The 15,492-nt window shown below is 40.0% G+C and overlaps 1 protein-coding gene across 1 annotated transcript in view; it reads left to right on the forward strand.

The window, feature by feature from the left end:
• Positions 1 to 14,268, forward strand: part of BMPR2 (bone morphogenetic protein receptor type 2) — a 181,635-nt gene extending 167,367 nt beyond the window's left edge. The window contains exons 10-14 of the mRNA XM_029910566.1: positions 961 to 1,108; positions 2,052 to 2,188; positions 5,665 to 5,837; positions 6,979 to 8,258; positions 10,569 to 14,268. Coding sequence (XP_029766426.1) covers positions 961 to 1,108; positions 2,052 to 2,188; positions 5,665 to 5,837; positions 6,979 to 8,258; positions 10,569 to 10,819 — 1,989 coding nt within the window. The 3' untranslated portion in view covers positions 10,820 to 14,268. The remainder of the gene's footprint in view (positions 1 to 960; positions 1,109 to 2,051; positions 2,189 to 5,664; positions 5,838 to 6,978; positions 8,259 to 10,568) is intronic.
• Positions 14,269 to 15,492: the final 1,224 nt, after the last annotated feature.

Genomic DNA, 15,492 nt, shown 5'->3' on the forward strand with positions numbered 1-15,492 from the left:
CCCGCCCCTCCCCCGGCGGCCAGAGCGCCGGGGGCAGGGCCGCGAGCCCCGGTGGGGGCTCGGCTCTCCCGCCCCTCCCCCGGCGGCCAGAGCGCCGGGGGCAGGGCGGCGAGAGGGCGGCGAGCCCCGGCTGGGGCTCGGCTCGGCTCTCCCCCCGGCGGCCAGAGCGCCGCGCCGCCCCCCTCCAGGTGCCGCCCCAAGCACCAGCTTGGGTGCTTGGTGCCTGGAGCCGGCCCTGCTTGGAATTCAGCAATAATAATAATAATATACTATAAATAAATAATGCTTAGTGCTTAGATGTTAATTTTCTAGAAATACAGAACTCAATGCCTAACTGAAGAAAGAAGCAGAGAGAGAATAAGTTACCACTTTTTAAAGGGCAAGCATAAGTGGAACCTAACACTATCCAATGGGTAACGAAGAAGGGCTGGTCTGACCTTGCTACCTATTCCCCAGTGAGAGTAAATATGTGTGGAGATAGACATGCGAGTAGGCATACAGTTGTCAACGTTCCCTGAACCTGCAGGAAATAAGGGGAGGCCCTGCCAACATTCCTAGGTGAAGAAGATGAATTATTTTCCCCAGTAGGTCCTCTCCTGTTATCGTAAAATACTCTGCTATAAAGTGAAGTTATTTGTGAAATTATCATTCCTCTATCAAAGGCTTTCCACTGTGTCCTCTTGAATATGAGGACACAATACAAGGGATATAATCATTTATTTTGCATGTATTTGATAAGTACAACAGAAGCAACATAGCGCAGGAAAGGTTTTATTATGACTAGGCTGGTGATAAGAGGCTAGAGTCCAAGGATATACATAATCGAAGTAACTGCTTTTTCTTCTAAATGATAGAAGGAAACACAAGGTAGGGTAAGAATAATAAATAGGATCTGTAATAAACTGAGTCAAATGTAGGCTTTACCTTGTGAGTTAAGAGTGCAACTGTTTGTTCCTACAGGTTGGCACAATCCGCTATATGGCTCCTGAAGTGCTAGAAGGAGCAGTGAACTTGAGGGACTGTGAATCTGCTCTGAAACAAGTAGATATGTATGCACTAGGCCTTATCTACTGGGAGATCTTCATGAGATGCACAGACCTCTTCCCAGGTAACTAAAGAATTGACTGAAATAATGAAGTTAATAAAAAATATGGATCAGAAACCAAATTTGTGTTCTAACATTTTAAAAATACAATCCATTACACTTGTGTTACAGAATAGATTTTTCTTAACTGTTTTTCCACCATTATCTCAGTGCCATCTAGTGTTAAGGATTTTATTGGAATTAGTACAGTGTACTCAGTTGAAATACAATGGACATGGATGAAACACATGTCCTTGTATAGTTCATTTGCCCTGTTAACCATCAGTACAGGCAGCCTGTTGAATTGATGTAGCATCCCATGTTTCTCTCAAACAGCCCGTTCTAGTGTGCATGGAAAGTTGCGATGATTCAATGTGGATCTTCACAGCTACTCCTTTAGCATTTCATACTAAACTCTTTCGATACCAGTATCCCCTGAAAACTCACTCAGTGCCTGTAATATGGTAGAAGGGGAAATGGGCAGGTAAAGTGGAACCCATGGGAATGCAGCCCACAGCCACCCTTGTATTTATTACTGAGGTGCATCCTGTGGATTTAACAGGTGCTGGCATGTAGTATTCCATCTATAGCGGAACAGCTGTACATTGCATGCTGGGACCTATAGTCTGATGGTGCCTCCCTCCCATGTTACATACAATCTGTTTTGTTTCATACAAATTAGATGTGTCCCACAGGTTCCTGGCCAGTTGCCAATGCACCCATCAATTGGGCAAAGTTTTGAGTGCCTCCCAAGGCAGTTCTAAACAATGACTTGTTCATATTTAACTAACTCAACTACATTTTGTTAATTTAAAATTTCTGTTTTAAGGAAAGGGGGAAAAAACGTCATAGGGAGCAACCTCCATGCCACCTCCTCCCATGTAAAAGTTCTTGATTCCCTGTTCTTTTTTTTACAGCTGTGATTTCATTATGGGGTTTTTGTTTGTTTGTTTTTCTTTCCCAACAGGGGAGTCGGTGCCAGAGTACCAGATGGCGTTCCAGACAGAAGTTGGAAACCATCCCACTTTTGAAGATATGCAAGTACTGGTATCTAGGGAGAAGCAACGACCAAAATTCCCAGAAGCTTGGAAAGAGAACAGCCTGGTGAGATAGAAAGTTAAAAAGAAGCGTTTGCTTGAGCCAGCTAAGTCATGCTCTCACTTTTCAAAGCCAAATGTTGAATCCATTTTTCTTCTACTTGACATTAATATTTAACGTTCTAGAGCTGCTCCAGGCTGGACTTTTTAAAATACTGAATTCAATTTAAAAGAATTCATTGTTATAACACAGTTCAGATTAAAACTAGGGGTTTTAAAAGAGAAATACTGTAATTACCACTGGATTTTTAGGTATTATAGGTGCAAAAGTACATTATATTTATTATTAATATTATTATATGCCAAGTGCCCAAATTTCCTCAACGTAAACAAGGCAGAAATATCAAGACATTCCATATCTGGAAATTGTATAAACTAAGAATGCCCCAAAATTTTAGCTAGTAAAAATTACATAGTATTTGCTATTGAAGCTAAGCAACATAAGGATTGTAAAGCTGAGTACTTCCTTAAATTATATCTTCTTTTGCCAAGATGTATATATTGTTCAGCATTTGCAGAGCCTCCAGCTTTCACTGATCATTTAATAAATATTACCAAATTTTAGAAATATCATGTTGCTTATTAATTTGATATTCATTTGAAAAATGTATATTCTCAAAAAATATAAATAAGGCAGTTTTCTGGTTAGGAGATGAGAAAAATTTCCCAACTTTTGTCTGTTCCACTGAGTCCATACAGCACTGAGAATATCTGTTGCACACTACTCCCTGCTTAGTCATTGAGTTAAAATAATCTCTGTAAATTGGGGGTGATCTTTAGGCTGTTTATTAAAGGTAGAAAATGCAAAGTATGATGATTTACATATTTATTTCACAATAAATATAAAAATAGTCAAAGAAGTGAGAGAAATTGTGGGTAAAAAAAATAAATGGACTAAATATTTGGCTTTTAATAAAAGTGATTTTCTAGTTGTATTGTTTCAATGGCTGAAATTTGTCTTCTTGAACCATCAGACACTTTGGTAGTCAACGTGTAACAATCTGCGCTCTGCAGGTGATAGGGAACCTAAGGCCATAGCTGCTCTAGCACGTGTCAGCATGTCTTAACCCATTTCAGATATGGGCACAGTCTCCTGGAGTAATGTTATTGCAAGACATTGTGACATTTTTGAAAAAGTGAAACGACCTAGAAACGGTTGCACAGGTTCATCCATGTTGTTCAAGAAAACCATGTTGTAACTATTCTCACTACAGCACTGATGTTTTATTGCTGGTAAATACAGCTTTGGAAGAACCAAGTTTGGCACAGTTGTAGCTAGTCCAGTTCACAATGTTGATTGGACTCTTTGGGTATGTCTGCACTGCAGTAAAATACCTGCGTCTGCCCGTGTCAGCTGACTTAGGTTTGTGGGGCTTGGGCTATGGGGCTATAAAACTGCAGCGTAGCTGTTTGGGTCCAGGCTAGAGGCAGGGCGCTGGGATCTCAGGGTGGGGGAGGGTCCCAGAGCCTGGCCTCCAGGCCCAGCCCGAATGTCTGCATTGCAGTTTTATAGCTCCATAGCCTGAGCCCCACAAGCCAAGTCAGCTGACATGGGGCCAGCCACGGGGGTGTTATTGCAGTGCAGACATACCCTATTGATGCTCAGGTTGGGTTGTGTTATTTTACAGATTTGCATTTTAAATGCTAATTATGCTGAACTATACAACTATTAGGATTATTATAGGGTGGACTGGTAGCCCCTATATTTAGGTGACTACCATTTTTCTTGTGTTGTCACCAAGATTTTGGCAACATTCCAAAATAATAACTGAAAATGTACGTTCTAATCTAAGGCTGGGCCTATGCTGCTTACAAAATAATCATCAGTAGCAGTACACACACTTCAGTAGGAGCACTAGGAACAGACAACATCTCTCGGAGGGGTGGGGGAGAGAGCTGGTCTAGGCTTTTTCTAGTAATTTCCCCCACGTCCTCCAGACCCAAGACATGGTCCCACTGGCCCATTTCCCCACTCTAGGGGCACCAGTTGGGGAAAGAGCTCTCCCTACCTCCTGGGAGGAATGGGAAGAGAGGGCTGGGTCCTCTTGACCACTCCTTAGACCGCTGGGGACATATGCTGGGTCCATCTTTACCACTCCACCCCATGGGAATAACTGCCTTGTGTTCTGCACAAAAGTTTCAGGGTTCAAATCCCACCAATGATGCATGATATGTGACAGTTACAGTTGCACATAATGCATTTTTTGGCAAATTTACTATTTGCAGAAATTTTTTTGCTGAACTTGAATTATGATACAATCTCTAATTACATGATCACGTTCTATTTTTTCCATAGGGCCCCGTCTCATTTGGTGCACTGGATGGTGCTCTGGGGAATAATCAGGGTGGTGTAGTGAATGAAACAGTCTGTAGATTCCCTGCTTCATTTGCTCTAGAAGTGGAAGGTGTGTTAATGGCTCAGCGAGGGAAATACAGGAAGAAAGAGGATGGTCTTGTGGTTAAAGCAGGTGACTGTCACAGGAGAGCTCAGGTCTATCTCTGCCACTGTTTTTGTGCATGACACTGAACATGAAATTTAGATTAAAATTTTCAAAAACACATAAATCCCATTTTCAAAAGAGGCTCTGAAATACTGAGGTCAGTTTTGAAAATGGGTCCTAGGCTCCTAAAAAACAGGCTCTTTTGAAAATTTAAGCCTCAAGTCAAAATGTTAGCAGGTAGCCATTAAGGTTGTTCTCATTTCCTCTGTGCCCCACTTATGACCCTGGGGAAGTAGAAGTGTGGAGCACTTGTAACTGTGGCTGTGCATGCTGCACACCTCTATGTGTGGAGCATGGCAGCATGGTCTGGAGGAATGTTCAGAGTCTCACGTGCCTCTCCCATTGACTCATGGAATTGCCTCAGGAAAGTCTCTCTCTGCATTTCGCCATCTGTAAAATGGGGATAACAACACTTTCTTCTCTCTCAGTGAAGAGAAATTCATTAATGTTTGTGAGGTACTCAGATCCTATAGTGATGAGCAGTCTGGAAGAGACCAGGAGGAAATAAGTACTCTTGCATTAATTGTGTGTCCAGCAAAATAAAGCAGGGACTGTCAATTGAATGATGAGGATAAAAACGATGGTATTCCTGAGTACTATGCATATACTGAATGAGGCAGGGCCTCAATTGAAAAAAAAGTATGTGATCATGTAATTAAAGACTATCATAATCCATATGCACCAGAGCCAGAAGGAAGGTTGCACAGGCAACCATAATTCTGGCATTTCTTGACTTTTGAATGTAATATATTATAAAGGGTATTAGGATTGTAGCATCATGTAAATGCTCACTCTCTTGTGTAAACTAACTTTAAATGAACAGATTTGTGCATTTTTACCTTCATTCTCTCATTAAAATGTACACCAGCTTATGGCTAAAAGTCAGTATTTCACTTTATTCAGATCACTATAAATCATAAGAAAGTAGATTAAAAACACAACATAAAAAGGAGAATAATTTTACACAAAGTTTCTCTTGCAGGCTGTGAGGTCCCTTAAAGAGACAATCGAAGATTGTTGGGACCAAGATGCTGAAGCTCGACTGACAGCCCAGTGTGCTGAAGAGAGGATGGCTGAACTCATGATGATTTGGGAGAGGAACAAATCAGTCAGCCCAACAGTCAATCCTATGTCTACTGCCATGCAGAATGAGCGGTAAGAAGTGAAGTAGTCTGGTGTTAGTCAGCTGTCCTCAGTACACAGATAACCCTGGGAGTGAGATTAGAATGTTAACAGTAGCTGAGTATTCTTGGGAACTGGCATATTTATATGAACATGTGTGAGCTAGTGTGTATATGGACTTTGCCTAGTTTTGTGTAGATTTTTCACTAACTTACTGTATGAATCCACAACTAACTGATTCCTTGTAGCTTTGAGTCCCCAAATTCAATACACCTATGATGTACACAACTGTATTTTGGAGAGAGAAGATCAGACTTTCTGACTGAGTTATATAGCTACCTGAAAAATAGCCTTGTACTTTCACAGTCAAGATAAAGAAGTGATTATGAAGTATCTGCAGGAACTCTTGCTAAATGATTCATAACATTTCTGTTTCAAATGTTTCTGCTAAAAGCTTTGTGTGTTCACTGCCAGCTGAGAGACATGAGTTCAGGAAATCATTCAGATTCCCAGTCCTGTATTTTTCAATTAAGGAATCACAAGGTCAGCATTGACTTTATAATTATTCTGATCTGCAGAGAGAGACACTACGTATTTCCCTTTTCTGACTGTAAATGATCCGAAGGGAAGGAGAGTCAGCTGAGTTGATATTAATGCTTCGTGTATACTAGAGATCCTGTGTGGGGATACTCTTGATACCCAGGACCGTGTGTCTTGTCATATTCAACTTGTGTTTAAAATTATGTATCATGGATTTTTATCATAATTTGTGACTCCATGATTTTTCCTGTTTCATTTCCTCCATCCTCTCTGCAGGGCTCTCTTCACCTCCCTCACCCCAAGATCTCTTCACTGCACTTAGAGTGGAGCCTCAGCAGTGAAGTGGGCAATCATCAAATGGGATGACAAAATTCCTTACTTTTGGCTTTAAAAACAATTAAGAGGCTTTGTTACATAAATAACATCCATGATAAAACCTGCTGCCCTACTAGTTCAATTTCATGGCAGCCAGAATTTTTCATGGACGCTATAGTGTGTTATCAGAACTCCTTAAGTGGTTGGTCTTTGGATTATACATGAAGGGAAAAATAGAGACCTTCAATGGTGAGAGGCGGTTTGTTTATATATATATAAAGTCTTAATGTCAGACTTTTTCTTTTCTTTTTTTTTAAAGCAACCTGTCACATCACAGGCGTGTGCCAAAAATCAGGCCATATCCAGATTACTCTTCTTCCTCTTATATTGAAGACTCAATCCACCACACTGACAGTATAGTGAAGAACATTTCTTCTGAGCATTCAGTGTCCACTACACCATTGACTTCAGGGGAGAAAAACAGAAATTCCATTAACTATGAACGACAGCAAGCACAGGCTCGCATCCCTAGCCCTGAGACTAGTGTCACCAGTTTGTCCACCAACACAACTACCACCAACACAACTGGCCTCACTCCTAGCACTGGCATGACTACCATATCTGAGATGCCTTACTCAGATGAAACAAACCTACATGCTACAAATGTCATGCAGCCTGTTGGACCAACTCCTGTTTGTCTGCAGCTAACAGAGGAGGATTTAGAAACCAACAAGCTGGATCCAAAAGAAGTAGATAAGAACCTAAAGGAGAGCTCTGATGAGAATCTGATGGAGCATTCCCTTAAACAGTTCAGTGGACCAGATCCACTCAGCAGCACCAGCTCCAGCTTGCTTTACCCACTGATCAAACTTGCAGCAGAGGTGACAGGACAGCAGGACTTCACACAAGCTGGGAATGGTCAAGCATGTTTGATTCCAGATGTCCCATCTACTCAGGTCTATCCTCTACCCAAGCAGCAGAACCTTCCGAAGAGGCCTACTAGTCTACCTTTAAACACCAAAAATTCAACAAAGGAGCCACGACTGAAATTTGGTGGCAAGCACAAATCAAACTTGAAGCAAGTGGAAACTGGAGTTGCCAAGATGAACACTATCAATGCTGCAGAACCTCATGTGGTAACAGTTACCATGAATGGAGTGGCCGGGAGGAGCCAAAGCATAAACTCGCATGGTGTAACAACCCAATATGCCAATGGTGCAGTGCCATCTGGCCAGACAACCAGTTCAGTGGCACACAGGGCCCAGGAAATGCTGCAGAATCAGTTCAGTGGCGAGGACAGTCGGCTGAATATTAACTCAAGCCCCGATGAGCATGAACCCTTACTGAGACGGGAGCAGCAAGTTGGCCAAGATGAAGGTGTTTTGGATCGTCTAGTGGACAGGAGAGAGCGACCGCTGGATAATGGCCGAACAAACGCCAATAACAACAACAGTAATCCATGTCCAATGCAAGACGTTACTGCACTTGGCACCCAGAGAATGACAACATATCCTGGGCAGACCCAGACTAGAAGAGCACAGAGGCCTAATTCACTAGATCTATCGGCCACAAATACTTTGGACAGCAGTAGCTTGCAGTGTAAGTGTTGACAGGACTCGAAAAATTTCCCAAACATTTTCTTACCTGAGAATTAAACATATCTGCCTGGATGAAAAATATCTGTATTGTCTCAAAGTCCAAATAGCCAACCCCCCCAAATTGCATGCATATTTAATTTCTATTGGTGTAATTTCACTCCTCCCATTAAATTAAATTTGTAGCCCCTGGCCTGAAAATATATCAGTTCTTTCTCCCTCCCCCACCTCTGGAATAAATTGGTTCCCTTTCTAATCAATTCTGCTTTCACTCTCCAAATTCAATCACTTCTACACCTCTTCCTCTTTGCAGAGCTTCTCTGCTACTGCTGTCCCAGTTCCTCTCCTGGGTATACTGGAGACCCTAAGCCTCCTGTCCAATATTTCAGGGTTGTTAAAATAAATGATTACAATAACTAGTTACATATTCCATTATTTTTAAATGACTGGTTGTACTATATTATTATTAGCTTTTCAGAATAAGTACATCTGATTTTATTGTGGTAAGTAACAACAATTACAGTTATATAAGTTACTTTTCTTGAAATATTCCAATCCTGTGAGCTGATGTCTTGGTACCAATATTGGTATGCAGCTCTCACGTATGATTAGCATTAGATACCAGGGCTGAGACCTGGAAGATCAGTATGTCCCATTAGGGGTTCAGACTAGATAGAAAAACTACAGACAGCTCCAAACTTTTGTCTGAATCCCAGTGTAATAGTAAATATTTCATCAACGTAGTGTGTGTGTTCGAGAAATTAATCAACGGTAGTATAAAGCAACATATTTTTAGATATAAACAATTTTAATAGACTGTAGAATAACTGTAATCACCCTTTGGGCTTCAACAGCAAAGGACACAAGAAGCCACAATGGGCTTTTTGTCTTTTCCCTGCAAGGCAAAAGTAATGAAAGGTTACAGCTAAGCTCTCCATTAGTTATAGCCTCCATTAGTTATTCCCTGTTCTGTTCAGTTTCAAAGGGACTATTGGAAAGGCCTGTTTATCTTTCTTTGGGAAAATTTTTTTTCCCCAAAATACCCTGTGTTCTTGGAAGGAGCCAAGGTAACTGTGATTGGAAGGCTGTGAATGTGCTTAAGCAGACAGAGAATATAATATTAGCAAAGTTATTTGGATGGGGGGGGGGGGCTTTCCCAGCAGAAACTGAGGAGACACACATGTTTACGTTAGCAATGTAAAACACACTGATATTTTTTGGAAAGGAAGAGTGCAAACCAGCAACAGAGCACTCATTAAATACAGTTGAATGTTCACTGGTGGAATGTTTTTCTAGCTTCAGTTTGTTCTAATTTAGTAAAATGAATTAAGTTAGGTTTGCGGGGTTTTTTTATTGTAGTACTTTTCTCTTACCTCATCCTTTTACAGGTTAAATAAAGAAGATGTAGGGTTTTTTGGGGTTTTTTTTACAGTCAAATCTCAGTTGCTGATATTTAAACACAGAAAAGGTGACAAGCAGCTGTCTTAAAGGTTTCACCATCCTCGACTCAAGTCCTGGTTCAGGAAAATCAGAGAATAGAACAGGGGTAGGCAACCTATGGCTGATTTTCAGTGGCACTCACACTGCCCAGGTCTTGGCCACCGGTCCAGAGGGCTCTGCATTTTAATTTAATTTTGAATTAAGCTTCTTAAACAAAACCTTAGTTACTTTACATACAACAATAGTTTAGTTATATATTATAGACTTATAGAAAGAGACCTTCTAAAAACATTAAAATATGTTACTGGAACACGAAACCTTAAATTAGAGTGAATAAATGAAGACTCCGCACACCACTTCTGAAAGGTTACTGACCCCTGGAATAGAACATTTGGCCTCAAAATGAAAAGCTAGGTTTTGTCTGTGATCATGTATGTAAGAACCTATTTGCCAGGTAGAATGGAATTTAAAAGGTAAATGATGTAATGATACCATTTAAAAACTCAGCATTTACTGCCCTGTAATATTGCAGTAGTGCTTTATCTCCCATTCCAAGTATAGAAAAATAGCATGGTTACAAAAGTCACATTAATGTAAATGCTGAGGGCTAGATTCTACTCTTACACCAGTGTATACGTAGGGTAACTGAAGTGACTCCACTGGAGTTACTACAGATTTACACTGTAATAATGGAGAGCAGTATCTGGCCCTTTGTTTTAATGGCACCCACTGTGCATAAATACTAGTCACCTCTCCTGTCACTATTGCTAGTTTTGACAGGATTTGTTTTTTTCAGCCTACATGTACATGTAACCACCTTGAACTCTCAAGCATGCTCTTCTTGTAACATTTTATTTTCTGCTTTTATTTTCAGTAGGTGACTCATCACAAGATGGCAAACCGGGCTCAGGAGAAAAGATCAAGAAACGTGTGAAAACTCCATATTCACTTAAGCGGTGGCGCCCTTCAACATGGGTCATCTCCACCGAACCACTGGACTGCGAGGTCAACAACAATGGCAGTGAGAGGGCAGTCCACTCTAAATCCAACACTGCTGTTTACCTTGCAGACGGAGGTGCTGCCACAACAATGGTGTCTAAGGATGCAGGAGTGAACTGCCTGTGAAATATTTTAAAAGCCGACAAAATGACATTTTTGCATTATTTGAAACAAACACGCAGAAGACATTTTAAAAAACTGCTTTCTCCTCCTGTCAGCACCCCCTGCCAAGAACTCGCTTTAAATAGATTTCAGCTATGCAGAAATTTTTTAGCTTATGCTTCCATATTTTTTGTTTCATTTTTTTGAACGTTTTTGCACTTTTATTTAGTATCGCTAAAGTTAAGTCTGTCTGGTTTTGACCACAGAATTATATATATGTGTATCAAAAATGTGGTCTCAAAATATTTTTTTAAAAAAAATAACAAAAAAATGTATTGCTGATAATCAGTTTGGACCAGTTCCTAAAGGTCACTAAAAACATAAGCAGACTATAAGACAGGTTTGACTGCAGTGGTGTCTTGTATCCATGTTTTGATTTCTGTGCACAAGTTAATTAGTATGTTTCTATGTTACAGAGTGTATTATCTTTTGAACGCCCTACTTTTCTTGTGTTATGTTGAAATGTGCAATAGTCTATAGTTCACAGTATGCTTTATTGGAAAGTGTGTTTATAAAACTGCCACACATTCTCCCCTTCTTTGTGAGTATTTGTTAATTTTTTTCCTGACAGTTTGGCAGTCGGTCATTAATGACAGTGAACTTTGCACACCATAGCCAGCTTGAAGCAGCTGCCTATATCTATCAGTGAGCTCTAAGATTATAATGGAAAATGCATGAATTTTCCCCACCTTGAAAGGACATTTAAAAGGAACAAACAAAATATGATTTCAGCTGCCTTTCTTTTCAACCTTCCATATCTTAATCAGTTTCCTTCATAGGAGACATGACACTGGAAGGGGAAGCTCGAAGCAAGACAGTGTTGAACAAAATGTGAGGAAACAAAGTAAGTCTGCCATTTTTCCATTTGATTTTTGCTGCAGTTTCACAGTTTGTATTTATGAACATTTTTTATTGATTGCTATTAATGTGTATTTATCAGAAATCCTAATGAACTGTCCTACTAAGATCTTGAATATAAGTAGGTTGCATTTTGTTACTTACAAGAGAAAAAAGCCTGACTTATGATTGACACAAAAGAGTCATGTGATGAGCAGCTAAGTGTCTATTAAATACCTCCGCAGAGGTAAATGTTGAGGTCTGGAGCCATGTCCATCAAATTGCATATGCAAGTATGTTTATCCTAATTGGTGGCAGCTGAGTTAAGTGAAAACTAGTTTTCTTAGAGTTTTGTATAGACCTCTTAATTCATCTGGCTATTAGAATTTTAAACATACACTTTTTAAAGTTATGGCCATGCGGGAGAGATTTCAATTTTTTATGGTGAAAACACTCAGAATGTATGTAACACTACATACATTGACTTCATGTATTGTGACCATTAATCCCTTGAGGTGAGTGACCACAACTTCTTCCCAGGGTAATAGAACTTGTCTATTTAAAAAGAAGTAATTACTTCCTTACTGGCCATTGCACCCACATGAGGCCTTTGTCTCAAGAGTGATTATTTACCCTGCTGAAATAAATTTAATAAGAAGTAATTAGCTAAAAAATTGAAGTATCTAGTGTGGTGTGGCACTGAGCAAAGCTTTGTAGCTGTATTTGAAAACGGCTCATGTCCCAACACCTAAAAAACTGTGGAAAAATTATTCCGTCAGCATGCCCAATCCCTATGACAGGATGCTGGCAGTCAAGATTTGCCACCAAACTTGCCTTTTTTCAGCTGACTGAATCTGATTTTCTGATCTTTCAAGACCATTCATTCCTTGATAGTGCTCTGGTACAATCTTTCCCCATAAGATAACTTTTTCTAACTCTCTTTGGGCCTCTGATGAATACCTGCCATATGTAATATATGGCTTTGCATATCTGACTCGGTTTCCCAAGCTTCCTTGTTTGCATTCCTGTCTCTCTCTGGCATCTTATCATGCTTCCTAAATGCTGTAGGCCAGATTCTGCTGTCAGATACACCAGTATAAATCCAGAGTTACTCTGCTATTATACTGGTGTAACTGAAATCCGACTCTGGCCCAGTGTAGTTGCAGGAGTGTAGATCTGGGCAGAATTTGGCCTCCAGCTCTTTAAGCACTGCCCAGGTCCTTACACCCAAATAAAGGCCCCTGCTTTTCTCTTAGGCACAACTTTGTTAACCTAATGTATAAATGTACAGTTGCTTCTCTTGGTTACTAAAAAATGTTCTCCATTTTATTTTCAGTTCTTTCTCCTGCTTGCCATCTGCTGCAATCTTACATCCCAGATATTGAAAACTTGCCATTTGTTCAGTTGGCTTGCATTACACGCCGATCTGAATTCTTGGCACGATAGTCATTATATTGCCTGTGCTTTTGTTTCTTTTGGGGTTTACCTTAACTTGAAATTCTTCACACTTTTTGGATTTATGTGTGAATTTCTGGAGTACAATACTTTGTTTTTTGCAACAATCACGGTATCATGTGCATAATGAAGATTGCTCACATCTCTTCTAGTGACTTTTTGCTTTGCCTTAAGTGTAACCTTTATCATCATTTCAGAGTGTTAGTTTAAAAAACATCTGTAAAACACTCTGTGACTGTTCTCAGGGCACCCAGGACTGTCTCACCTTGGTTACCCCCTACCTCCAGCAAGAGGGAGTCTTTCTTATGGTAGCTGGGTGTCAGCTCCTTGACACCATGAGTCTTTCAGCCACTCGAGCACTCTTCTCTGAGCTATGCCATCCCTACCTTCACCTTGCAGGTTAATAAGAGGTGCACCCCAATCCCTGAGTCCTTTTGAATTATTCCCCTGCCATATCCAGCCCCTAACATTAGCTACTCACAAAAATTCCAGACCCGCCCATTTTATCTTAAATCACTGCACCTGTAAACCACGCAGCACTTGTGAGCACTTATACTAAAACAAAACTAGGGTTATTTAAGAAAGAATAAAGATTTAACTAGAAGTGAGAGAAAGTGATAGAAACAACTTATGACAATGCAAACCTGGGTCTACACTTACCAATGGTTACCTTTCCTATATAATAAGGTAGTCTTTCCCCTCAGGGTTCAGTCAATTGCTGAGCTGGCTGGTGTCACAAGAATCAGGATCTAAATGTTCATGAAAGCCCCCTGCTCCTTAAGTGGTTTCCTCAGTGAATGGATCCAGAGTGCCTTTCGCTCTTTTGTCTATTCATAGCCCTGGTGATATCCTGCCTGCTGTAATATTCCTTTTCACCTCCAAGTGGTTTCAATCATTGGCAATTGTCTTTGACGGTTTTCCATTGACTGTTGTGGGATGTGGCCAGGTTAGATAATAGACCCTTGTATTGCCTTGCCAGCTGACTGGGGAGGGTTGACAACTCCCTCGTGCTAGAATGAGACATCATTGAAACATGTTGCTCCGGTGACTAATTTTTACTCCAAGTCCATAAAGCATGCTTTCAGTATAAATACATTATTTCTTAAATATCTGTACATACATCTCACAATGATTGAGTCTTGACAAGTTATGAGCTTTCTATAGATACCTTTTATGTTACTCTTTATGGATAAATATCCTGTAAGATGTGTTTGGTGCAGTGAGTTTGTCAGGTCTGAGGTGAGAGATGTTTGCAAAGAACAGGGGCCCTTTGCCAAGGAGCCTCTGTATCACATACTCACACTCTTATCTAAGGGTTTGTCTATACTACAGCCTATGCCAGCAAAATTTATGTCGCTCAGGGGTGTGAATATTCCATCCTCCCCGCGCAACATAAGTTACACCGACATAAGCACTCATGTGCACATTGGTATGTTGGCAGGAGACCTTTTAATGCTGACAGCTTCTGCAACTCGCAGAGGAGGTTTTATTATGCCAATGGGAGAGCTCTCTCCTGTTGGCATAGAGTGTCTTCACCAGATGTGCTGCAGTGGCGCAGCTGTATGTATAGACATGGCCTAAGTTGAAACATGCTAGGAAAAGAAAAATTATTTGCTCTAAATACTACTGCTTTCTGCCAAGGCTGCTTTTTGCCAAGGCTGATTACACCAGTCTTGTAGCTTTTGTTTTAGGCCAATCCTTTGTAAGAATTCAAACTTTTTTATGCTTGATGCAATCAAAAGGTTTAATAAAATCACCGTATCAGATGGAAAAGTCTTTCTGGCATTCTGCAATTTTCCCTAAGCATCCTTAAAGCAAATATAACTTTCACATTTCTCCTGTCTTTCTCTAACCTTTTGCTGAAAACCTTTGGGGTAAATCACAATTGTCAGAAAGTATCTGTTGTATAATCTATCATGGATAAATATCATTTGTAACATAGTAGAAATATGTACACTTTATCCCAATATGAATTCTAGATCAAAAGGAGCAACTTTATTACTTCTAAAGGTCAACCCAAACAAATGTTAGGTATATATTAAAATGTTCTAATTTTGCAGCATTAGATGAGGTGAGACTAAATATGGCTTAATTCTGATGTATAATTAGCAAAGCCTTTGTTTTGCTCACAGTAGGTAATCTTATCTTTTTCACAGAACACAATTCCTGTAATTAAATTACATTGAATTATAGCTTACAAAAGTACCTTGGAGAGTCATACTTAAGGTCAAGTCAAATACAAGAGAGAGAATTCTACAAATCAAACCTATTTTTTAACTAATGTACAGTAAATCAGTTTTGGAAAGTCCAGTTTATTTCTTTGTTCTAAAAAAAAAAAAATACAT

The sequence above is a fragment of the Terrapene carolina genome, unplaced genomic scaffold (assembly GCF_002925995.2).
Source record: "Terrapene carolina triunguis isolate 2854851 unplaced genomic scaffold, T_m_triunguis-2.0 Scaffold62, whole genome shotgun sequence".
NCBI classification, from domain to species: Eukaryota; Metazoa; Chordata; order Testudines; family Emydidae; genus Terrapene; species Terrapene triunguis.